Source organism: Oncorhynchus clarkii, chromosome 2, assembly GCF_045791955.1.
Source record: "Oncorhynchus clarkii lewisi isolate Uvic-CL-2024 chromosome 2, UVic_Ocla_1.0, whole genome shotgun sequence".
Classification (NCBI taxonomy): domain Eukaryota; kingdom Metazoa; phylum Chordata; class Actinopteri; order Salmoniformes; family Salmonidae; genus Oncorhynchus; species Oncorhynchus clarkii.
Genome location: NC_092148.1, coordinates 12,381,513 through 12,406,762, shown reverse-complemented (window position 1 = coordinate 12,406,762; position 25,250 = coordinate 12,381,513). Strand labels below are relative to the sequence as shown.

Sequence of the window (25,250 nt, the reverse complement as noted above, 5' to 3'; positions counted from 1 at the left end):
TCACACTCGCATGCAAGCATGAGCCTGCAAACACACACACACACATTTGTACACACTGGTCACTCACATGCACGCACGGCTCAGACGTGCGCACTCACTGACACACACAGCTCAGACATGGACACTGCACGTTTCCGACTCTTGAATCCACCCCCTATTGGTGTAAAATCCATGTGACTGCCACACTCTAAAACACAGGGGCCAGAGTACAGTGAGCAGAAATGAGGTGCCTAATGCCATCTAGTGGATTTAACATAATACTGTAGGCTGTAGATGTCCATTATTTATTTATTTTGGGTGGTTGTGAGTTGTGGCTGTTTCAAATTGGGGTCATGGAAAGCAAAGCAACAAAAAAAAGCTTTTCTGGTCGAATATACAACATTAATTGGATTGACCTGCCAATAAGTTGGATAACCATAGTGGTGCTGGATAACTATAGTGGTGTTGGATAACCATAGTTGTGTTGGATAACCATAGTGGTGCTGGATAACCATAGTGGTGTTGGATAACCATAGTGGTGTTGGATAACCATAGTTGTGCTGGATAACCATAGTGGTGCTGGATAACCAGTGGTGTTGGATAACCATAGTGGTGCTGGATAACCATAGTTGTGCTGGATAACCATAGTGGTGCTGGATAACCAGTGGTGTTGGATAACCATAGTGGTGCTGGATAACCATAGTGGTGTTGGATAACCATAGTGGTGCTGGATAACCATAGTGGTGTTGGATAACCATAGTGGTGCTGGATAACCATAGTGGTGTTGGATAACCATAGTGGTGTTGGATAACCATAGTTGTGTTGGATAACCATAGTGGTGTTGGATAACCATAGTTGTGTTGGATAACCATAGTGGTGCTGGATAACCATAGTGGTGTTGGATAACCATAGTGGTGTTGGATAACCATAGTGGTGCTGGATAACCATAGTGGTGTTGAATAACCAGTGGTGTTGGATAACCATAGTTGTGTTGGATAACCATAGTGGTGCTGGATAACCATAGTGGTGTTGGATAACCATAGTGGTGTTGGATAACCATAGTTGTGTTGGATAACCATAGTGGTGCTGGATTACCATAGTGGTGTTGAATAACCATAGTGGTGTTGGATAACCATAGTTGTGTTGGATAACCATAGTGGTGTTGGATAACCATAGTGGTGCTGGATAACCATAGTGGTGTTGGATAACCATAGTGGTGTTGGATAACCATAGTGGTGTTGGATAACCATAGTGGTGTTGGATAACCATAGTTGTGTTAGATAACCATAGTGTTGCTGGATAACCATAGTGGTGTTGGATAACCATAGTGGTGTTGGATAACCATAGTTGTGTTGGATAACTATAGTTGTGTTGGATAACCATAGTGGTGTTGGATAACCATAGTGGTGCTGGATAACCATAGTGGTGTTGGATAACCATAGTGGTGTTGGATAACCATAGTTGTGTTGGATAACCATAGTGGTGTTGGATAACCATAGTGGTGTTGGATAACCATAGTTGTGCTAAGTTGAAATGTATTTGTATATCCATGATGACATCCTGAAATCCATCAGGCCCACACAGCTATTTAACTATATCTGGGACAAAACTATTATACTGATTTTGGTATTTGTAAAAATGTTCTCATTATAGAGTCAATACACACATGATTAGTTATCAGTAACTATGCCGTTCTTCATCATTAGCCTTACATGATACATGGAGAAAAAGCACAGCAGAGAACACTTATGTTTTATTCAATGCTGAAGTATAATCAACAACTATCTTTGTTTTAAGTAAATAAAGTGATAGAAATGTACTTAGAACTATTATTTTTCTTTAGAAGATAAAACAAGGCCTGGCAGGGTTATGAACATGATTGCAACTCAGCAAAAAATAAGAGAAGAGGACAGGATAGAATCCAGGTTTGGCAGGTAGACAGATGGAGTTAAACACACATTAATACATGTAATCATAACTGCTTTTGCTACTATGAAGGAACAGTGAAAGCTAAATAAAGTACTTTGTGAACAGAGAAAAACAGCAGTGATAAGATATTAACACAATATACGTTACAGTGAGCTGTGTTCATCCTGTCTTGATCTCAATATCTTGGTATAAAAGCTACAATTGTTTCCACGGGCATGAAAATTAAATCAAGTCATGATTAGCAAGACTTTTTGTAAGATACACCTTTTTGTCTGGAAGTGGTATTCACTTCAATCTATTACGATTCTCAAATGTATTTTTAAAGAGGTGATTAAATCACTGGGGACATTCTTCAGGACTTTGTTAACTAACGGTTAAAACACGTCCTTTTTGGATGCACTGAATTAATCGTCACATAGTGAGTTCACAACCTCCGCAACAAACTGACCAAAAAACACACATGCACCGACAAACAGACTGCCTCTCTACCAACCAGAAGTCTGTGTCCCACCCTCTCCCTACTCCTACTAAATGCACTTTTTACATTAAAAAATCCCCAAAGGGGCTCTAGGTGAACATCAACAAGACATAGTACACAGCAGAGACAGAGTTATCATACAGCTAGGGGTATAGAAGGGATGCTAGTAAGGCTGAGGGGGTAGAGTTAAATTAGCAGGTCAAATCACCTAAACATGTCTAATAACTGCACAGTGTCAGCCAAGCATAGTGTCAATGCACTTAAGGGTTAATGATCATATGAAAACAGTAATGTCTTTCAACATCCTCCCATACAGTTGGATGGAAGAATTCCGGGTGATCCTTGGTTGATCTACAGTAGTTCATGTTGTTAAAACAGTCGTTCTAACAGTCAGTGAGTTGAGTTGATGAGGTCCAGACAGACACCGGACCAATTTAAACCCCCCCCCCCCCCCCCCACAAAGGCTTTTGTTTTTAAAAGTCCATCTTCTTCTATGTATAGTCCAAAACTGATAACCTCTCCCTTTCCTATCAATGAAAATCTAAACACGACTACCTTAGAATTCAGCAAGCTCAGTATCTGTACTCTGTAAGCAGGGAGTGCGACATCTCCTGCTGCTCCTCTCTGCTCTTCCTCTCCCCCGCCCTCTTGGACAACTTCAGGCGGATAGCGCCACCTCGTGGAAGTCCCTTGGCCCGATGTCGGCAGGTCACCTTGTGCCTGCAGAGGAGGGGGGCGTTCCAGAAGCGAGCAGAGCAGCGTCTGCAGGAGAAGGACCCTTGGGCGCGATGAGTCGCCCGGTGGATGAAGGCTTCCAGGAGCCTGTGAGACTGCTTCCCACACACACCGCAGCACAGACGCTCCTGGGGGGACAGGACTCTCTGGGTGTGTTTAGCTGCCCTGTGGGCTAGCAGGCCGGCCTGGCGGGCGAACATGGCGTGGGGACAGATGGAGCAGGCAAAACGTTTCACTGGGACTTTGAGAGATGACAGGATTTGTATCTTCATCCCTCTTGTTGTGACCAGCTCATATCCTCCCCCTCCTGCTTCCCCCCCTCGTCTAATCTTCAACAGAAGCTTTTTCTTCCTCAGCTGTTTTTGCAAAACAGACCTCCTCTTCCTCTGGTCTTTCCTCTCCTCGTCTCTGACGAAGCCTGAGGACTCCCCCCACATGTCCCCCCTTCCCTCCCTCCTGTCGGACTTTCTCTTCTTCTTGTGTCTCCTCATGTCATCGTGTGATTGGATGTTCCTGTGATGTGGTTGCTGGGACTGTGGCTCTGAACGGTGGAGGTGATGTGAAGAATGGTGGTGGTGGTGGTGGTGGTGGTGATGGTGGTCGGATGGCAGCTCCGTGAGGGGCTGGAATGGAGCTGTGGTGTGAAGGGTGTGACTACTGGACCCAGCTGGGTAAATGTGCTCTCCTTTCACCCTTGCTGGGGAATGCTGGTGCTGAGGGGGCATGATTGTGGAGTTGGGTGGCAGGGGCTGAGAGTAGGGAGGGATGCTGGAGGCTGAGGAGTGGGCCGTACCAGCATCATAGAAAAGGGGGGAGTAGCCAGCTGGGGGCTGAGGTGGCTGTTGTTGATGACTGTGGGTGACAACACTGTGACTCTGCTGCCCCCCGTGGCCCTCAGTGGAAGGTGCCATTTGAAGGAGGGCGTTGGTGGCTGCCTCGCTCTCTGACGCAGTCCCACTCACTCCACCACCAGCTGCACTGTTTACCCCTGACCCACTGCCGTCCCCTTGTGCGTTGTCAGGGCCGGTGCGGGCCAGGCCGTGCTGCGACAGCCTGTGTCGAGTGAGGCTGTTGGAGTAGGCAAAGGCCTTCCCACACACCTCGCAGCTGAACAGCTTCTCACCTCCGTTCTCATGGACCGTCTGGTGATGAGCCGTCAGGTGGAAGTGATGACGGAAAGACTTCCAGCATATGGCACAGGTGTAGAGCCTGGGCGGGGGCTGGCTGTTGGAGCCTTGAGGCTTGACATCTTGGGGGTATGAATAATAGGAGGAGGAGCTGTTTCCTTGGTTCTGTTCCCTGTCTTGGCCCATCCCACATGACGGGTTTGTGTTGAAGTTGTTGAGGTTCTCCCCTCCTGGTGTTGTGGGGACCTCTTCCACCTCCCCTTTCTGATGGAGTTTCCCGTGCCTCTTGAGGCTCTGGGAGTAGCCAAACTCTTTCCCACACAGGCTGCACTTGTAGTTCTTCTCCCCAGAGTGAACGGTGTGGTGCTTGGTGAGGTGGAAGGCCTCTCTGAAGTGCTTCCCACATGTACTGCAGCGGTGGGGCTTCTCCCCAGTATGGACACGGTCGTGCCTACGCAGGGTCTCGCGGCGTGCAAACCCCCTGCCGCAAACACTGCACAGATATGGCCGCGGGATGTTGCTCGACTCCCTGGGAGCTCTGGGGGTGTACTGCCTGCGTTTAGGGGGAGCGTTGGGGTCTTTGGGCTTTCTGGGTTTCCGGGGACGTTTTGGTTTGGCAGCAGGGTTCTGTGGATCATTCCCCTGCTGTTGGTTGTGAATCATATTACCACTCATACCATCCTGGTTCCCTGCTCCTCTATAGGTCTTATCCATCCCAGATGTGGATGAAGGGGACCCCAAGGGGCCTAAGTCCAGCCCCCCCAACAGCCCTCCGATGATATCCCTCCTATCGTCGCCTCTGTTGCCACTGTTCATATCACAGTTGGCGGCAGCTGCGGCGGCGATGGCTGAGATGGCGTTGTTGACAGAGCTGGTGACGTCGTCTTCAGAGTCATCCAGGAGAGAGGACAGGGGGAGGTGCTGCTGGTGGTGATGTTGGGTTTGACTCTGAGGGTGGGGGTGCAGCGTCGGGGCCAATGGTGCCTTCCTCAGCGCCGGGCCCGCCATCCCACTGCCACAGGGGGAGGCTCCAGAGTAACACGGAGACGGGTTACCTTGAGAACGGTGGTCGTCATGGTAGCCTGTGTAACGATTCCGAGAGTAATCAGTGGGGTATTTACCATCTGGCCTGTCCCTGCTGTTAGCATTCCCTCCCCTCTCTGACTGAAACAGACCACCATCACACCCTAGCCTTGACTTCTGACCTCCCTCACCTCCCATGATCACACCCTCTTCATCTTCCTCAGTTTTCCCATAAATCACCCCTCTACTACCCTGGTAATCCCCACCTCCTCCACCTTCTCCTCCGCCCCTTCCTCCCATTCTGCCCTCCCCTACAGCTCCTTCCTTGCTGCTGCCCTGTGGTTTTGATGCCCTACCTGGCTTGCCGCATGTGCCAGAGGCAGCATGGTTGAGTAGAGAGGTACTCTCACGGAAGCATCGACCGCAGGCTGGACAGCGGAAGGGCTTGTCCTGGTGAATCTTCTCGTGTCGCGTCAGCGACTCACGGCGGTTGAAAGCCCGGGAGCAGATGCTGCAGCCATACGGGCGAGCCTCTGAGTGGATGACGCCATGCTGGAGGAGGTGCCCCTTTTTCTTGAAGTGCTTGCCACAATCTGAGCAATTGAAGGTCTTGTCAGGGCTGGGGCAGGAAGATGAGGCCTGGACTGAGTTGGAGGATTGTTGGGAGGACAGTGAGTTAGACTGAGAGTTCAGATCCTGGGTGGAGTGTTCCTGGGTGGAGTGTGGGAGACTGGGGTCAGTTAGTGGTTGGATATGAGTCGGGTTTGGGTTAATGCTGGCATTATTGCTAGTACCTGCTGCCGTAGACTCATGCATACGCAGGTGCCTGCGAAGGCTGGAGAGGTGAGTGAAGGTTTTTCCACACTCACCACAGTTATAGAGGGGCTCAGTGTCAGCCTGTGTAGATGCAGATGGCATGGAGCCCATGTTATCAGGTTTGGATAGGTGAGAACCATTAGTAACCAGGACTGATGCTGCAGTGGAGGAGGGGCCAGAGGAAGAGGAGGATGAGACAACTGATGACGAAGATGAGGATGATGAAGAGGCAAGGAGGGATGGATCTCCTCCCAAACCTGACATGCCAACCCCTCCGCCCCCCCCCCCAACCAGCCCTGGAGAGGGGTCGTGGCCCAGCCCCCCTGCACTGCTGCTAGCATTGGGGTTCCCACTGCTGTGGCCGCTGCTGCTGTTACTGCCGCCATCTGACTTCCTCTGTGGCAGGTAGCCAGCCATCGCTTTCTTCCTTCTACTGCTGCTGCTTCCGCCCCCACTGCTGTCCCCCTTACCGTCATCCTTGGAGAGGGACAGATGAAGCGGCAGGGGGAGCGGCAGGCCTGCTTCCTGCTGCATCAGAGAGGCCAGCTGGTTGGAGGAGAGCACTGGGATGCCCTGGAAGTCAAAACCACCCAGGGAAGAGGGCTGGGAGCCTGGGTGTAGGGGGTGGTGAGGGTGGGAGTGCGAGTGGGGGTGGGACAGGGTATGGGGAGGCAGCTGCTGCTGCTGTGGAGGCTGCTGTTGCTGTGGCTGAGCGGTAGAGAGGGAATGCGAATGAGAGGAATGCAGAGCTGGAGGCGGAGCAAGGCCTGAGCTGGATCCCTCACTCTGACCTAAACCTATCCCCAGGTGGTTGTGGGTTCCCTGTTGAACCAGAAACTGCTCTAAGCTAGCGTTAGCAGGCACCCCAGAGAGAAAGTACTGATTAGCAGCTAGCATGCAACTGAACTGCTGATGAAGGCTCCGTGCATCAGACTGGGCCCCAACCAGCTGGTGTCCCAGAGAGGTGACTGTACTGCTACTGGGGGGATTGTTAGTTACCACTGAACTGGAGGGGGAGGGGGAAGAGGATGAAGGGCCAGGTGATGCTTGGGGGACAGAGAGGCCTGGATGCAGAGGGGGTGGTGGAGGGGGGGCAACTCCCAATCCCCCAGCACCCCCACTACTGCTACCCCCAGAAAAGTGCTCGAAGCGGCCGACCCCAGAATGCAGTTGCTCCTGTGCCAGAGCTGCCTCTGTCGGGTGGAAGGAACGCAGGAACTGTGGGTAGCCCGACACATGGCTTGAGCTGCTGCTACTCATCTTGCTTGACTTGGATCTTGAGCTTTGTGAGGACGAAGAAGGTTGTTGTTGTAGAGGGGGAGGAGGGGCGCTCATTTTGGCAAAAATAGAGGCAGAATCGGAAAAGGCGTTGCTTCTGGCCCCTTGGAGGGACCCAAGGCCTAGCCCAGACAGGAGAGCTCCTGAGGTCTCGGCCTGCTGTTGTTGTTGCTGCTGGAGCTGGTGCTGGTGAAGCTGCACCTGCTGCTGATGCTGTAGCTGTCGTTCTAACCCAAGGCCTTTGAACTGATGGGCCTGGTGTCCGCTTAACATCTCTATTATGTCCAAATTGTATTTTCCAAATTGGAACATCTCCCACTCACTGGCACATGGGGGTGCAGGAGCCACACCTCCAGCACCAGGAGCAGCGACAATGATCCCACCACTGCCGCCAACGGACGAGCTTCGGCCGAGGGATCCTGCAGTGCCACTATTTGACCTGGAACTGCCTGAGTCACCTCGGCTCGATCCCGAACTCCGCCCAATAACACTGCCGGTCCCCCCTGTTCGCGCACTTCGGCTGCTGCTACTTCCGCCCGATCGTCCACTGCCCCCACTCTCCATCCAACAGGAGAGGGAGCAAGTGTGTGGGGAATGGGGTTATTTAGTGTAAAGGGTATTTTTTCTAAAACGCGAACAGTTCTCACAGTTCTTTTCAATGTGGATACCGTATTCTCTTTTTAATCTTGATGGGTTGGTGCCATTTTATTTAGTCTTAAACACTTTGTACAGTTTCATGGGGAGAAAAGGCCTTGTTTTGGTGTGCAATTGTTGTTGTTTGTTGGTCTCTTGGTGTTTTATGGTACAGAACAATCTTTATTAGAGAGCAGTTCAGTCAACAGCTGTTGGTTGGCTGTTTCAGTTACAGTGTTTTCATCCATATCATCGTTTCCCTTCATCCACGTCAGTTTATTCACTCATTCTCTGGGAAGAGATGATGTTTTCTTCTCCTCACTGAAAAACAGAGACTACATTTGTCAAAATAGATATTTCTGTTTGATAAAAACTGTTAAATTAAAGAGCTGACATTTGTAAATACACCAACATTTGTACCACTATGATACACCAATGTGTGTAGGATAAAATACAATTTTCTTTAGCTTAAAATAAATTCACACAACAAAAAAAGGTATATAATATATACACACATATATATAGAGATATTTTTTTAAACAATGTATTTTTTTAATTATTGAAAAGGGATAAAGTAGGTGATGAAAATGCAATCACGAACCTTGAACATCACATTCATCGATGCCACAAAACAAATTACACATGGTTTTGTTAACAATGTGTATATTTATGTTGTATTATCCAGGGCGCAATTGAAAAAGAGACCTAGGTCTCAAAATGTCGCACCTGTTAAAATAAAGGTTAGATAAAATAAAACTTAGTAATTATATATTTTTTCAAATGTCAGTCTTACTAAAATTAATAGTTTTCCAAATGTAAGTATAGTATGCTGAATGACTATTTTATTACTACTGTTATTCTAATGTATTTATTGTTTATTACTAGAGTATTACTACTGCATATAGTTTCTTATGAACTGAGCACTGTCACATTTTTTAAGTCCCCCTAACTGTAAATAAAACATTAATTATCATGAATTATTATTGCATGTTTATAAGACGTCGGCGAAATATTGATCACGTTATGGAAAATCTTACCTTTGAATTTTGACAGATGTCAATGAGTCAAAATTTGTTTCCCCGACAGTGGAGGGAGATGGATTTTATTTCCCAATCGCATCTTTTTGATTGCCTTTCACATTAGTAGTGTAGATGACCAATCCTGTGTGGAGGACACAAATTCAGAATCAGCAACTGTTATTCAGCCACTGCAAAAATTGCATAATTGCACAATACTAGCTACGGGAACTACTAACTTTGGGTTGCACATTGCTTTGACAAACATTGGGGGTTTTGCAAAGAAGCGCTTACATGCAAAACTGACAGCTTTTGGTATAACATTCTGCTATTTAGCTAGCAGATATCGCATGCAACCCATACAAATACACAACACACACGGCTTGCTATCTATAGCATAAAAAAATATGCATTCAAAAGCCAATGAATGCCTCTTGGCAGAATGAAATACGAAATTGATTATTTACCTACACATCCAAGTACAAGTTCAGGATGCGGCCTGTCACGCCTTCCTACCATCTAGCTATCATTCGCTTAGCTCTCCATTTCTGCGTACTGTTTTCGACTCGTTAGCCATAGCCATGTTCACTGATGCTGAGCTAGGTGAATGCTCGGCTCCCTTTCGCTTTTAAATACTCAGTATTTGAGTCTGCAACCTTTTCCTCGCCATTTGACAGCATCAATCCCCATTGGTAATGATGAGTTGGTGATGTTTTTGTCGGCTTAAATGTTTTGGACGGTCGGTTATAATTTTGGGGGGGTAAAAGGGAATGACGTGTGCTCACTTAACATTGGTCCTTTCCGGCCCGTGAAATATTTCCGGGTAGCATAACCTGTGGTTCAGTAGTTGTTTTGGATAGCAAGCATGCTATCTATAGCTAACTGATATTTTGCATTGAATTATTCTTATTTACATTTAGTAAAGATTTTTTATGGTATATTATGTCAAGTAGTCACCCGTATAGGTATCCGAATGACAAATAATGTGATAAAAATCCGTCAGAAATAGATTCAGACTCTGCGGGAGGTTGAAGCCATTTTAACTGGCTTCATGCTGCAGCTGGGCATAGCATTCACCAACCAGACGTGTTAAAATGGCTGCCGTGTATTTGCTAAATTGCATTTCATTATCATTCATATAAAAGTTTTAAAAAATGCCTAGATGTTTGGACATACTTGCTTGTCATTCTGGCACGTGCGGGGTGCAGGCTTTGTCATGCAAATGTTGGGTTTCATTGAAATGGTAATGTATACCTGGATCAGGGGTAACTCCCGAAGGCTATTGGTGCAGGCTTTTGCTCCAAACCCGTGGTAACATACCTGATTCAGTTAATTAAGGTCCTGGGGAACCGTTATAATTTTGTTGAAATTAAAGCTTGCAGGACAGTCGCTCTCCAGGGGGGTGGTTGCCATATTAGCTAGTGATTTAGTTGTAGCCTACTGTAGATTTAGGAACAACTTCCCACAGAATGTCTAACATTTATTCAATCTTACCTGTCAGTAAAGTCACTTCATATGAGAATAGTTGAGTAGGATGGCTAGTTTATCACTACTAATATCATACAATTTCATCAGTACTTGAGTAAGACCCTGATGAAAGAAACAAGTCTGACAACCTTTTCCACCAACTTTATTTTACAAATGTAGTGTTTGATCACTGCTGTATCCAAGGGGATCAAAATGCATTGGAGAAATTAAAAGTAGGCCTTTGTATATTAAAATTAATAATAGTCATGAAAACATTCATGAAGTTCACTTGTAAATATCATCCCATACAAATCTATATAATCTCATACAAATCTAGATTTAGATTTATCCTTCCTCGTTATATATATGTTTAAATGAATTAATGATGGTATCGAAACACACCTATTCATTCATCTCTTTGTGTCTTATTTTATTCACCATCTATTACATGTGTTATGTGTCATTACTCATCAAAAATATCCCTGTTGCCACATAATAGGCTATATAGAAATATGTTAAATGTTAAGCATTTGGGTGGTCACTGTACATTCCACTAAATACTCACATATAATTTGTTGAAGCCTCAAATTAATATGTTATAGAAGAGAGCCACAACCCATTAGAATATTCTGATTGTACTAGCTATACAAAATACAATATACTTACACAAAAAAAGGTTTACCATGTACAAAATAATGGCAGAAGTGTATGTAATGACTGTTTCAATGGTTATGGCTTGTGGCGATAGTACAGACATTGCTACAGACTTTCTGTGACTTGAATACAAATCTAAAACTAGGTTAGCTGTCCTAATTCCCTGAAAAAAAGACACTGTTACTGAACATTCAGGTAGTTACTGTTATACCCTTTTTTACCTACCTGTGTTTAAGACATTAATGTAAACACATACATTGTGACATCATGTGTTAACCCTTTGGGTTTTATTGGGTTAGGCTGTGGTGTTAGCAAGTGTTTCAATTTGGTCCCAAACCTCCCAAACTTTCCCCTCCCTAGTCCCTATCAATATTGTATGACCTTGTGAACGGTGAGTGTAATCAATCCACCCCCAACACGTGGAACCAACACAACTTTTTCTAATACCTATGCAATATTTTCAAATAGTCTAGATAGAAGGCTCCATCTAGGGAAAGGGACTAGGGAGAGGTTTGTAATTGGGCCTTTGTCTCAAAACATACTGTAATAAAGCCCTGTATTCAGGCATGTTGTCAATGCATTACCAGGCCATGGAGTTGACATGCATCAAGATTAGACAGTGTTAGTTTGAATCCCCATTTTGTGTTCAGATGTAACAAAAACAAACCAAATGTCATGAGAAAGATAGGTATCTAAAAACATGTAAACACTTCAAATCTCACTAAGAAAAATAACACCAACATCATTACTATAAGATAACCATTAATTATAACAACAATTATAATAATCATTAATAATAACACTTGTTGTAATCATGACAATAACCGACACGAACTACCCAGTGAACACCGTCTGACGCCGACGTCCATGGACGTCTAAAATATGCCATTTTGCTCACTGGGTAAGTTACCATTGTGTATAGGAAGATTGCCAAAAGAAAATCTGTATCAACATGTCAGTCATTTTATCTCCTGAATTATGTCAGATTTTTTTCTTCTGTCCATTTGTAAGCAATATGAGACACTTTGTATACTGTAGATGATATATATATATACAGTTATACTTCCCTCTTAGTCGAATACAAGTCTGTTCATTTTCTTAAATCCCTTAAGTTTATCAAACACAGCCCCGCGCATCACCAGTGACTGAGTGTCCTTTTTTGCTGAATGTAAACCACTAAGATGTGATACAAAATATGTCTGTCTTTATCTGGTGCAAATATCAGGGGATTGTGCAAAAACGTTTCTGTCTTAGTGTTTCCCTCATTGAACTGGGCTGGGAAAAAACTGCTCATGTTTTTTTTTACAAGTTTGACTCCAGGCATCTACAGGACATTAGTACTCACACGTCAGTGACAATATCAACACCACAAATTAAGTGAAAGCATTAATATGCTGTATTATATGGTCCAAAGCCACACATGTAGGATAGGATAGCCCTTAATATTAAGCATTATTATTGATATTATGACATTTCTACCTAATAGAGAACGATTGGAGTGTGTTACTACGAACGAGCAAGGTCCTCTTCTGATAAAGGGCATCCTAGCCAACCAAGTCTCTTCTGAGTCTCACCCTCATATCTGACTGCTTCATCATTGGAGTCATCCTACAGTATGCATTATAGTCCACTGCCTTGTTACAGTCAATTCCCTAGACACATACACTTTGGCTTGCTCTGAAGCCAATCATTTGTATTGTCCTGTAGAAATGTTGGCTTGTGTCAGTTCTCCTCTGGTGAGATTAATAAAATAGTGATTGTCAGACGTGCTTTCTCTGGTATTTTATTTGTATCCCAATGCATGGCTTTGAAGGTCAGTCGTATTATGAAGTGCAACACCTGCATCATACTGTACTTTTTGTGCTCTATGAAAGAAAATACCCTGTAGTTGCAGTAGCTAATCCTCCTATTGGTAGGCTGACCGACTCAGAAGTTCCTCGTCAAACATAGTGACTCATGGCTCAATCAGATTTGGTTGTCCTGATGAAGACAGGTGGGTCACAGGGGAGCTCCAGGTAGAAGTTGCACTTAGGCACAGATTTAGGATCAGCTCAACCTCCCCAAATGCTGAGCATAACTATTAGGCGGTGGTGGGATGCAAAACTGACCTCAGATCAGTTACTGGGGGCAACTAGAGAATGTATGGAAGCAATTTTCCCAATGTCACTCACTCATTCACACAAGAAGCAACAATCGACAGCTCTGTTTTCCTGCGTCACAATGAGGCGGGCTCACTCGTACACCACTCCCCGGATTCAATACCCTACAACATCCGACATTCCACATCATAGGTCATGAAGATCATCAGTTCAATGCTCCATGAGGAAAATAGCATCCTTTGATACAAGTGTAACCTGTTTTTCTATGTAACACTGAAATACACAGTCTGGCCGTACACCACTCTTCTCTCTCTCATACTTAGATGTATTATCTTGGTCCCTCCTTTCTAATATGGCTCAAAAGTTTATTTATTCTGTAAAACATTTGATATAAAACACAAGGTTATGCATGAACAAACAAGTTTCTTAACTAAGTCCTAGCTATCTAATTTCTCCCACATTTTTTTTTTAGTTATTCATGGAATCAGTGAATGGTAATATGGCACATTAGATATGAAATATGGCTGATGTATCACATACATAAAAATGGCAGGATAATTCCGTTCCTCTACCATTTTGACCTCTAAGCAAGTCCTTCATCTCCCTATATGTACAGATTGATTCACCATATTTCCTTATCTACCCTTCCTATTCTCAAATGTCTACTCTCTTCATGAAGACCACACACACAGTAGGTAGAATTTGCCCTAACCACTGATACAGAGTCAGATATTTGTTCATCCCCCTAATGGTTAAGGGTGGGTTTAGGGGTGAGATAATCTGATCCTAGATCTGCAGTTGATGGCAATTTCTACCTGGTGCCCCTCACACTGTCACCTCATTCTTACTGCCTGTCCTGATGCCCTGACTGCCTCCCCCTCCTCCTCCACTTCCTCCTCCTCTACTTCCTCCTCCCGCTCCTCCGTCGCCCCCTCCTGGTATAAAGTGTAACTGCTCGATAGTGTTCTGCCTCTTGGCAGCGAAAGCCATCCTCTTGGCGCTGTGGCCCCCTAGCGTCCCTGTTCCCATGACAACCCCCGCCCCGGGCATCTCGCTACCACCCCAGCCCCCCATGCCTCCCCCCATGCCTCCACTCATATGCCCCGTCATGCCCTGGCTTCTCTCCTGCTCCCTCCCCGAGGTGGGGTGAGAGTTCATCTTGATCATGTGGTGGCGGTCCAGGGAGGGCGTGGCACATACATTCTGCTGGGACTGGGCTTTCTGCTGAGGGGTGAGACCACCCCGGGGGAGAGTGGGGACCATGCCTCCCCCGCCTCCATGGGCGTATGGATCCTGCACACCCACTCCCATCCCTCCGACACCCCTACCCATGCTCTCCTCCAGGTGATCTGGGGACATGAGTAGGCGATCCTGGGGACGCTCCTGGGGCCAATCCTTGGGCTTCCTCGTCAGGGTCTGGTTGTTGGACTGAGGCCGCTCCTGGGGTCGATCCTTGGGCTTCCGTGTCAGGGTCTGCGTGTTGGACTGAGGCCTCTCCTGGGGTCGATCCTGGGGCTTCCTTGTCAGGGTCTGGGTGTTGGACTGAGGCCGCTCCTGGGGTCGATCCTGGGGCTTCCTTGTCAGGGTCTGGGTGTTGGACTGAGGCCGCTCCTGGGGTCGATCCTGGGGCTTCCTTGTCAGGGTCTGGGTGTTGGAGTTCTTAGTAGCAGCAGCCATGGCTTTGTAGTACTGGTGCTGCTGGTTCTTGGACATCCTGGAGAGGGTCCCAGTGTTCCCGGGGACGTCCCCCATGTTGAGCAGCTGGTCCTGCGACATGACCTTCCTGGCAGGCTTGGACAGGGTGTCGTAGTTGAGGTTGTAGTGCTGCTCGGTTGGGTCCAGGGGGTAGGGGTTGACCGTGGGGGAGACGGGGGGTAGGCCGGTGGGTTGAATCCAGGGGCGGGGGGCGTGGCGAGGGAGGGTGCCCCTCCCACCCATGGTGTTGTAGTCTCCGCCACAGGGGATGTGGTGACTGGAGGACTGGAGAGCGGGCTGGGCTGTGTGGGGACGCCTCTTGGTGGTGCAGTAGCCCGATGAATATTCATCAAGACCACTCTTTTCTGGAATCAAAAGAGGAATAGTGAAACACATAAGTAATAGAGCTATTGTTTTCTGTGTAACGGGGTCTATCTCTATGTTGCTACGTGGTACACTACTCACCCAGGCGTTTGAGCGAGGAGTATCTGTTGAGCTCTGGCTTGGTGGCGTTCTCGTAGGATGGGGGGAGCTGTGCCAGGTTATGGAGGGAGTGGTGGAAGGAGGGCTGCTCTTTAGTATTGTTGTGTTTGCTGGACAGAAGAGTGCCTCCTGCCGCCAGCTGGGTGTTGTTCATACGGGGGGCGTGTTCTGAGGGGTCAAAAGACAGCTATGTTATGGTGTGTTTGTTTCTTAATTGTTGTTTTTCGGACAACCTTTATCTAACCAGGTTGGTATCATTGACATCTAAGACATTATTGTGAAAAACTGTAAAACATGGAAGGGCACCAGATGCATACATTACAGTATGTCGATGGAACCAACCATTTACACCACCAGTTGACTTACCGATGGTAGCAGTGTGATTGGGACTGGTTCCTGAATGGATAAAATTGTGTTGAATATTCCCCACTGCAAAACAAACAAACAGTCATCAGCTGTGGAGCAACAGTGTATACATAATGTAGATGTGTGTGTACGTGAGTGAGACAGCAGAGGGATACACTGTATGATGTGCTCAATTGTGGATGTTATCAGGTGATTTCTAGCTTCATGGTTTATTAACCATATTAAGATCAAGGCATCCATCCTCTTTTACATTACCTGGGCCAATTCCCCTTTACACGCTCACTCACTTATCATTTATTGAGCCTGTGGGAATCGACCAGGATATTGCACTGTGTTTCAAATACACATAACTGTCCCTCTTCGAAAACTTCCAAGTTCCTCGACATACACATCTCCGATGAGATGAAATGGTCAAACCACAGGGACATCGTAGTAAAGAAGGCACAGCAGCGACTCTTCTACCTCAGGAGGCTGAATAAATTTGTCCTGTCTCCGAGGGCCCTCACAGTGTTTTACAGGAGCACCATTGAGAGACTACTGTCGGTCTGCATTGCATCCTGGTACGGCAACTCCACCGCCGCTGACTGCAAGGCTCTACAGAGGGTGGTACGCTCAGCCAAACGAGCCATTAGGTGCTCACTGCCTGCCCTCCAGGACACCTACAACACCAGGCATCGCAGGAAGGCCAAGAAGATCATCAGGGACCTCATGGCACCCAAGCCATCATGGCCTGTTCTCCCTGCTTCCATCGCTCAGACACTGGCAGTATAGGAGTATCATGGCAAAAACTGTCAGACTGGCCAATAGGTTCTACCACCAACCATCAGGCTGCTGAATAGCCACTAGGGAGCTACCTACTCCCTCCCCCTTGCTTTTCCCCCTATGGATATTCTACCCCCTCCCAATAACACTTACCCTGCCCCTCCCCCCAATAGACATTATCATTGCTACAGTTGTAATATTATTTTTATTATTGTCTCATTCACTTGTCTTTTTTTGACCTGCGCTGTTGGAGCTCGGATCATAAGTATTTCACTGAGCCCTGCGATTACATCTGCAACACTGTGCATGTGACTAATAACCTCATCTAATCTAATCCATTTTACTCCTTCCCCTTTCTTACAAGACAGTTTGAAATAAGCCTAAAGCCCAACAACAGCACAAAACAGGAGAAACGACTTTGAAACAGAAGTGTACTATTAGAGCTTGTCCTCATTTCCCTTTTTCATTTAAAAAACATGTTTCCCGTTTGTTCCAACTGAATGCTCCCCTGGCCACTCACGTCTGTTGTCCTTGCTGGGCAGGCCAGGAGCGTAGAGGTTTTTGGGAGGTCTGCCCAGCGTACCCTGTCCCTCCCCTGAACCACACAGAGCCACGCTGTTGTTCCTCTCATCCTGCTGCACTGGACTGGACTGGTGACGCAACATGTCCACCAGCGCTCTGAGAGGAGAAACCAAAAAAAGAGAATGTCAAAAATGTAAAAGTATAAGTCATTAGGTGTAAAATGTGTTTTATTGCCTGGAGTAATAACAGCCCCCCCCCCCCCCCCCCGGCATTAACGATATCATATCTTGTCTGATCTTATGAATGAAACATGCTATAAACATGTTATAACGACATTATGAAATGATTAAAGAATCTGTGTTTGTCTGTCTGACTGTCCATCTGTCTATCTGTCTGTGTGACTGTCTGTCTGTCTTACTCTCTGTCTGTTCATCTGTCTGGTCTGTGACTGATTGACCCCTCCCCTCACCTTGGCATGTTGATCTCTCCGTTGTTGGCCTGCTGCGACACCTTGTTGAACATTATCTTAATCCCCACGGCAACCGCTACCATAAACACAATGACACCTCCAATCACAAAGCCTGTGTTGTGGCTCAGAGGCTGCAGAGGGTCCAGTTCTGGCTCATCATCATCCAGGAGTATGGCGTTTGGTGGCGGGGTCTTGGCCCAATCCGGGGAGTCGTAGTTGGTACAGCTGCTCTGCTCCAAACGACGGGTGGGGTCGGGGCAGCAGAAGCGGTAGTGGCAGCTGCCACAGCAGTAGATGAAGCTGTCCTTGGAACAATTGAAGGTGTTGTCCAACTGGCCCATGACGTCATAGTAACCATGGCACACATCCACGTCCACCAGTGTGCGGGGAGGAGGAGCCACCTGGGCCGTGCCCAACGGCGGAGCCAGGGCTCCCGCTGCCGCAGACGTCACGTTCTTGGGGAACATGATCTGGGCCAGGGGTCGGGGAGGGGTCTCCAGAACCCCAGGGGATTCTGGAAGTTTCTCTGTAGCTTTGGGCCTGCCCCGGAGGGCAGCGGGGCGGAGGTTGGCATGGATGGTCAGGAGGAGGAGAGGGGGGCTGGGGGCGGACTGAGGGGGGTCGGTGGAGCCCCCCTGGCGAGTCCGGGGGTCGGTACGTAGGGGAGAGGGAGAGGGGGATCTGTCCTCAGCTGTGGTAAGTGGGGCAGCAAGGAGAGAGAGGAGGGAGATGGCGAAGACGTGGAGATTGGTGGTGGGCGTCATCTTTACATGACTAAGAGCTCTATTTTCTGTTGTCGACTCAACGCTGTTACAAGGCTGTCCTTTTTTCAGAATTAAACCACTAAAACACTATTTGAAACATTTAGGTAGCAGGTATGAGTTGTTTGGTACTCATAGTTTCAAAATATCTCAATTTAATAATGAATATGTCTGATGAACTTCGTGAATTAATTCTAGATATGCTTTAAGAGATGGAAGTCATTAGTGTCAACCAGTTGTAAGTGTCAACCATTGGTGACAGAGGTATTTACATGGCTTTCATTCGGTTACTCTTATCTTCAACATCTTCTGTGATAATATTCTGCATCCCATTACAGTAAAATCAGATCTGTATAAGCCTCACAGAGTAAACAAGGGTAAATTGAAAATTATGATCTTGATCAAACCCAGATCGTCTATTTCTTCTCCTAGTTCTAGAATCTATCTACCATACAAAGCCTAGCTATGAATCATGTGAAGTTAGTTTGAGGTTATAACATTCACATGCAAAAATACAAAAATAGATGGAATCTCCTTGGATGAAAGGTCAAACAGAGGGTTTTTACCTTCACCATGACGTATTCCTGAACACGTTGAGCTTTGTTTAGCTGAAGACAAGAAGTAAGCTTCCTCAATGAGTTATGGCAATTTTATACATTTCCTTTCGGTTATGGCACTTGTAAAATAATATGTCACAAAATGACACGTAGGCCTGTGTTTTAAGGGCAACAGTCCTCTGTAAACATTCATCCTAAAATGTAAACCGTTAATGATTCAATCATGTCGTTGTGCCACTGGACACATTCCAAGTTTGCACTTAGACTCAACCTGTAAACTAATATTCTCTGAAAAAGTAGAAAAATCTCTACATATAAATGTGTAAATGTTTCAATATTATGCTAAATAAAAGATGTGTACTAAATAAATCTCATGCTAAATAAATCTAAATCATTTGTGTTCCTGTGCTTTTAGATGTTGCAGACCATTTGAATGGCAGTTGGAGAGGTTGTGGTTCTTGACGGGTCAGGGCACTGATTGGCTGTGGCGTAGTGTAAACATACTGTGTGACTGTAAAGCAGGACATTGCGCTTCCAGGCATATAAACATCACAGGTCACTAACTACATAATGCATTGGCCACTTATTTACTTAAATGTTTTATGGTCTTATCTAAAATGCATAGGCACTTACTGTTCCTCTGATTGGGCTGAAGGCTACAGAGCCAGCGCCCTACATTAAGGACAGAGGACAGTGAATACCACAAATGAGGAGAAAGTATAAAACGGTACGACAAATCGTATTATATCAAATAGACAGCTAGTGGCTGGATGGGTACCTCTGTTTTTAGATGTACAAACTTAGTATGTATGGTCTAGTATAGAATATACAAGGAAAAGAGCTTGAGGTTTAGATGTAACTCTACAGATTGAATTCAGTTGTGTCTCATTATGATGGTTGAGGACTGAATAGCACATTGTAGTTCACATGTGCCATTCCTTCAATAACTCTGATTATTCCTGATTTGGTCCTAAAACTGAAAGAAAAGCATTTTTGGAGAGAAATATGTAAATGCGTGGAGTTATTGTGTCTGAGGTTACAGGTGATAATAGACAGAGACAGCTCCGTCTCCCACACAAATTATAATTACATACAATTATCAAAACAGTTCTTATCTGTTGCTGAGCATGTAGGCATGGATAGGGGAGGCAGGGGGGCTGCTGAAATCACTGATGGCTCTACTTGTTTCAATACATGTGAATAAAAACAATGGAGAATACAACCAGCAGTTCTCACTGTTGTTCCAAGTTTTTATAAAGAACTCTTCTATTCCCTGAAAGTTCTGCTTGATTTCCTGTATCGTCTTCAGATTTGGAAAAAGGGGATCAGGCCTGGAATGTCTTCACAGATTTGTGGATCCTGTATGGAACACAAAAATAATCGATTAGGAGAATGGACTTCAAGCCCCCCCCCCCCCCCCCGTATTCTAACACACACCACAGCAACACACAGACAACACACTCTGTAAGACACTCATGAATTGCTAAGAATTTCTAGCTATAAATTGGAATAGAACTTGTCAAGAAGTGTGCACCATGCATACTGTATGCACCTGAATTTGTGAGCTGTGTGTGTGTGTGTGTGTGTGTGTGTGTGTGTGTGTGTGTGTGTGTGTGTGTGTGTGTGTGTGTGTGTGCGTGCGTGCGTGCGTGCGTGCGTGCGTGCGTGCGTGCGTGCGTGTGCAGGGCAGCCAGTCATATGCACCTGAATTTGTGTGCTGTTATGCGTGTGTGAGATAGCTGGCCCTCACATTGATGAGACAGAGATAGTGATATCGTAATAAATAGTGTAGTTTTATTAAAAACTTGCAGACATCCCAGCAGTCCCACTCACACACAGAACACCATCCTCCATTTAAACAAACTGAAGTGCTTCAGGCAGGAGGCCACAGGTGTGTGCAAGTGCAATCAGCTAATTAACAAAGCTTGAACGCAGTCAGCTCACACAATTAAAGGGGCATGTCACTCATTCTAACGTTCAAACCAACAGGTAAAGGTTGAGCTGATGAATAAAGATCAATTAACTGGAAGGATGTGATAATTAATTGACAGTTTAGGATACTATATAAATAAATACACAATAAATCCATGCATACAAAGCTACTCCTTCACGGTGTGAGTGCATGTAGGTATGCTAGGTGTGTCTGTGTGTTAGTGTGTCTGCCTTTTGCAGGAGCATCAGCTCCTGAAAAGCAGATTAGAGAGGGAGAGAAAGTGAAACAGAGAGAGAGAGCAGGGTGATAAATGAAGGGTCGGGATTTAAATGAGCAGAGAGAGTTGGTGGGGAGCGGGAAGAGCCAGAGGTATAGACACAGAGACGGTCGTGAGTGGGAGGGCGGTGTGTGGGTGGCACAGAATCAAGTACATTTCTCCCAGCACTTACCAATATAACACCGCACATCACAGTTAGACAGACCCACAAATGCACAACCCAAACAACATAACAAGATAGGGTGACACAACAAGCATGAAATATGATGGAAGAGAGTGATTTGGATGTCCTTTCACTTGCATCTGCAAGATCTGATATCTGCACAATAAACACTGTTAATGCTGTTGTTGAAGTGGCAGCATGTATGTCAGTCAGAGAGATAGTGTGTGTGTGTGTGTGTGTGTGTGTGTGTGTGTGTGTGTGTGTGTGTGTGTGTGTGTGTGTGTGTGTGTGTGTGTGTGTGTGTGTGTGTGTGTGTGTGTGTGTGTGACTGCAGTAGACTCTACAGGCATTCTGAACCTTTCTGTAGTCTATCCCTCTCTCCTTTCATTCCTCTCGCTCTCTCCTTTCATTCCTCTCGCTCCCTCCTTTCTCCCATCTCCCTCGTTCTCCCTTCCTCTCTCTTTCTCAGATTTGGTGCGTGGGTTGAGGCAGCTAACTCTCTTAGAATAGCACTGCAGCTCTGTCTGTGTGTAAGAGAGAGAGATAGATGGAGAGAGAGAGAGAGAAAATGAGGTATAGTCCAATCTACACCTATTAGCCAATTCTGAAACTTCTACCTCCATCATCACTGGTTGTCCATGATACCATAATATCTTCCATTTCATCCTCTATCTATACATTGTTCTATCTCCATCACCACATTCCTTATCACTTCCACTAACAACATCTATTCTCATGAAAAGGCATCCCAACCTGCATTTTCCAGCAGGAAAAACGAATCCAAAAGACTTGTCACGACTAAAGACGCAAATTAGAGTGAAGCATCATGCAGTTATAATTCCTGTAATGTATCACCAGTATCCTAACACACCTACAAGTAAAAATGTAAAAATGACATATGCTGTAACATAAGAAATTAGACATCTCTATAGTCATATCTCTATAGTTACCACTATATACTGTAACATCAGAAGTTAGATATCCCCATAGCTATATCTATATAGTTATATCTGTATAGATATCACTATGTGCTGTAACATTGTAAGTTAGATGTCTCTATAGTTATATCTCTATAGTTACCACTATATACTGTAAGATAGTCTCTATAGTTATACCTCTATAGGTACCACTATATACTGTAACATCAGAAGTTAGATATCTCTATAGTTATATATCCATAGTTACCACTATATACTGTAACATCAGAAGATAAATGTCTCTATAGTTATATCTCTATAGTTACCACTATATACTGTAACATCAGAAGTTAGATATCTCTATAGTTATATATCCATAGTTACCACTATATACTGTAACATCAGAAGATAAATGTCTCTATAGTTATATCTCTATAGGTACCACTATATACTGTAAGTTAGTCTCTATAGTTATATCTCTATAGGTACCACTATATACTGTAAGATAGTCTCTATAGTTATATCTCTATAGGTACCACTATATACTGTAACATCAGAAGTTAGATATCTCTATAGTTAAATCTCCATAGTTACCACTATATACTGTAAGTTAGTCTCTATAGTTATATCTCTATAGTTACCACTATATACTGTAACATCAGAAGTTAGATGTCGCTATAGCTATATCTCTATAGGTACCACTATATACTGAAAGTTAGTTTCTATAGTTATATCTCTATAGTTACAACTATATACTGTAACATCAGAAGTGAAATGTATCTATAGTTATATCTCTATAGTTACCACAATATACTGTAACACCGTAAGTTAAATGTATCTATAGTTATATCTCTATAGTTACCACTATATACTGTAACATTGTAAGTTAGATATCTCTGTTGTTATATCTCTATAGTTACTACTGTAACATCAGAAGTTAGATATCTCTATAGTTATATCTCTATAGTTGCCATTATATACTGTAACATCAGAAGTTAGATATCTCTATAGTTATATTTCTATAGTTACCACTATATACTGTTTTTTATTTTATTTTTTATTTCACCTTTATTTAACCATGTAGGCTAGTTGAGAACAAGTTCTCATTTGCAACTGCGACCTGGCCAAGATAAAGCGTAGCAATTCGACACATACAACAACACAGAGTTACACATGGAATAAACAAAACATACAGTCAATAATACAGTAGAACAAAAGAAAACAAAAAGTCTATATACAGTGAGTGCAAATGAGGTAAGTTAAGGAAATAAATAGGCCATGGTGGCGAAGTAATTACAATATAGCAATTAAACACTGGAATGGTAGATTGGCAGAAGATGAATGTGCAGGTAGAGATACTGGGGTGCAAAGGAGCAAAATAAATAAATACAGTATGGGGATGAGGTAGTTGCATGGGCTGTTTACAGATGGTCTATGTACAGGTGCAGTGATCTGTAAGCTGCTCTGACAGCTGGTGCTTAAAGCTAGTGAGGGAGATGTGAGTCTCCAGCTTCAGAGATTTTTGCAATTTGTTCCAGTCATGGGCAGCAGAGAACTGGAAGGAAAGACGACCAAAGGAGGAATTGGCTTTGGGGGTGACCAGTGAGATATATCTGCGTGCTACGAGTGGGTGCTGCTATGGTGACCAGTGAGCTGAGATAAGGCGGGGCTATACCTAGCAGAGACTTGTAGATAACCTGTAGCCAGTGGATTTGGCGACGAGTATGAAGCGAGGGCCAACCAACGAGAGTGTACAGGTCGCAATGGTGGGTAGTGTATGGGGCTTTGGTGACAAAATGGATGGCACTGTGATAGACTGCATCCAGTTTGTTGAGTAGAGTGTTGGAGGCTATTTTATAGATGACATCACCGAAGTCGAGGATCGGTAGGATGGTCAGTTTTAGGGGTATGTTTGGCAGCATGAGTGAAGGATGCTTTGTTGCGATACAGGACGCAGATTCTAGATTTAATTTTGGATTGTAGATGCTTAATGTGAGTCTAGAAGGAGAGTTTACAGTCTAACCAGACACCCAGGTATTTGTAGTTGTCCACGTATTCTAAGTCAGAGCCGTCCAGAGTAGTGATGCTGGACGGGCGGGCAGGTGCGGGTAGTGATCGATTGAATAGCATGCATTTAGTTTTATTTGCGTTTAAGAGCAGTTGGAGGCCACGGAAGGAGAGTTGTATGGCATAGAAGCTTGTCTGGAGGTTAGTTAACACATTGTCCAAGGAGGGGCCAGAAGTATACAGAATGGTGACGTCTGCGTAGAGGTGGATCAGAGAATCACCAGCAGCAAGAGCAACATCATTGATGTATACAGAAAAGAGATTCGGCCCGAGAATTTAACCCTGTGGCACACCCATAGAGACACTGAACTCTATCAGAGAAGTAGTTGGTAAACCAGGCGAGGCAATCATTTGAGAAACCAAGGCTGTCGAGTCTGCCAATAAGAATGTTGTGATTGACAGAGTCGAAAGCCTTGGCCAGGTCGATGAATACGGCTGCACAGTAATGTCTCTTATTAATGGCGGTTATGATGTCGTTTAGAACCTTGAGCGTGGCTGAGGTGCACCCATGACCAGCTCTGAAAACAGATTGCATAGCGGAGAAGGTATGGTGGGATTCAAAATGGTCAGTAATCTGTTTGGTAACTTGGCTTTCGAAGACCTTAGAAAGATAGGGTAGGATAGATATAGGTCTGTAGCAGTTTGGGTCTAGAGTGTCACCCCCTTTGAAGAGGGGGATGTCCGCAGCAACTTTCCAATCTTTGGGAATCTCAGACGATACGAAAGAGACGTTGAACAGGCTAGTAATATGGGTTGCAACAATTTCGGCAGATATTTTTAGAAAGAGAGGGTCCAGATTGTCTAGCCCGGCTGATTTGTAGGGGTCCAGATTTTGCAGCTCTTTCAGAACATCAGCTATCTGGATTTGGTAAAGGGAAAATGGTGGGGGCTTTGGCGGGTTGCTGTGGAGGGTGCCGGGCAGTTGACCGGGGTAGGGGTAGCAATGTGGAAAGCATGGCCAGCCGTAGAGAAATGCTTATTGAAATTCTCAATTATAGTGGATTTATCGGTGGTGACAGTGTTTCCTAGCCTCAGAGCAGTGGG

At 45.2% G+C, this 25,250-nt stretch overlaps 2 protein-coding genes across 6 annotated transcripts; both read right to left on the bottom strand.

Moving 5' to 3' along the window:
* Positions 1–1,719: 1,719 nt before the first annotated feature.
* Positions 1,720–10,082, bottom strand: LOC139421583 (uncharacterized). 5 transcript variants are annotated; one of them, XM_071172653.1, is made up of 5 exons: positions 9,482–9,776; positions 9,036–9,159; positions 8,600–8,724; positions 5,628–8,319; positions 1,720–5,330 (listed from the first exon to the last, which is right to left on the bottom strand). In XM_071172653.1, the coding sequence occupies exons 4-5, from the start codon at positions 7,927–7,929 to the stop codon at positions 2,959–2,961; spliced, it is 4,674 nt and encodes a 1,557-aa protein (XP_071028754.1). In that variant the 5' UTR covers positions 7,930–8,319; positions 8,600–8,724; positions 9,036–9,159; positions 9,482–9,776; the 3' UTR covers positions 1,720–2,958. The 5 variants fall into 5 exon arrangements, with proteins under 5 accessions (XP_071028754.1, XP_071028731.1, XP_071028761.1 ...); XM_071172630.1 differs by having other exon boundaries at positions 1,720–8,319; positions 9,482–9,815; XM_071172660.1 differs by lacking the exon at positions 8,600–8,724 and having other exon boundaries at positions 9,482–9,791.
* A 586-nt stretch (positions 10,083–10,668) lies between these two features.
* LOC139421576 (uncharacterized) lies at positions 10,669–19,049 on the bottom strand. The gene is made up of 5 exons (XM_071172617.1): positions 17,532–19,049; positions 17,061–17,218; positions 15,779–15,841; positions 15,395–15,580; positions 10,669–15,294 (listed from the first exon to the last, which is right to left on the bottom strand). The coding sequence occupies exons 1-5, from the start codon at positions 18,293–18,295 to the stop codon at positions 14,060–14,062; spliced, it is 2,406 nt and encodes an 801-aa protein (XP_071028718.1). The 5' UTR covers positions 18,296–19,049; the 3' UTR covers positions 10,669–14,059.
* Between the last annotated feature and the right edge of the window lie 6,201 nt (positions 19,050–25,250).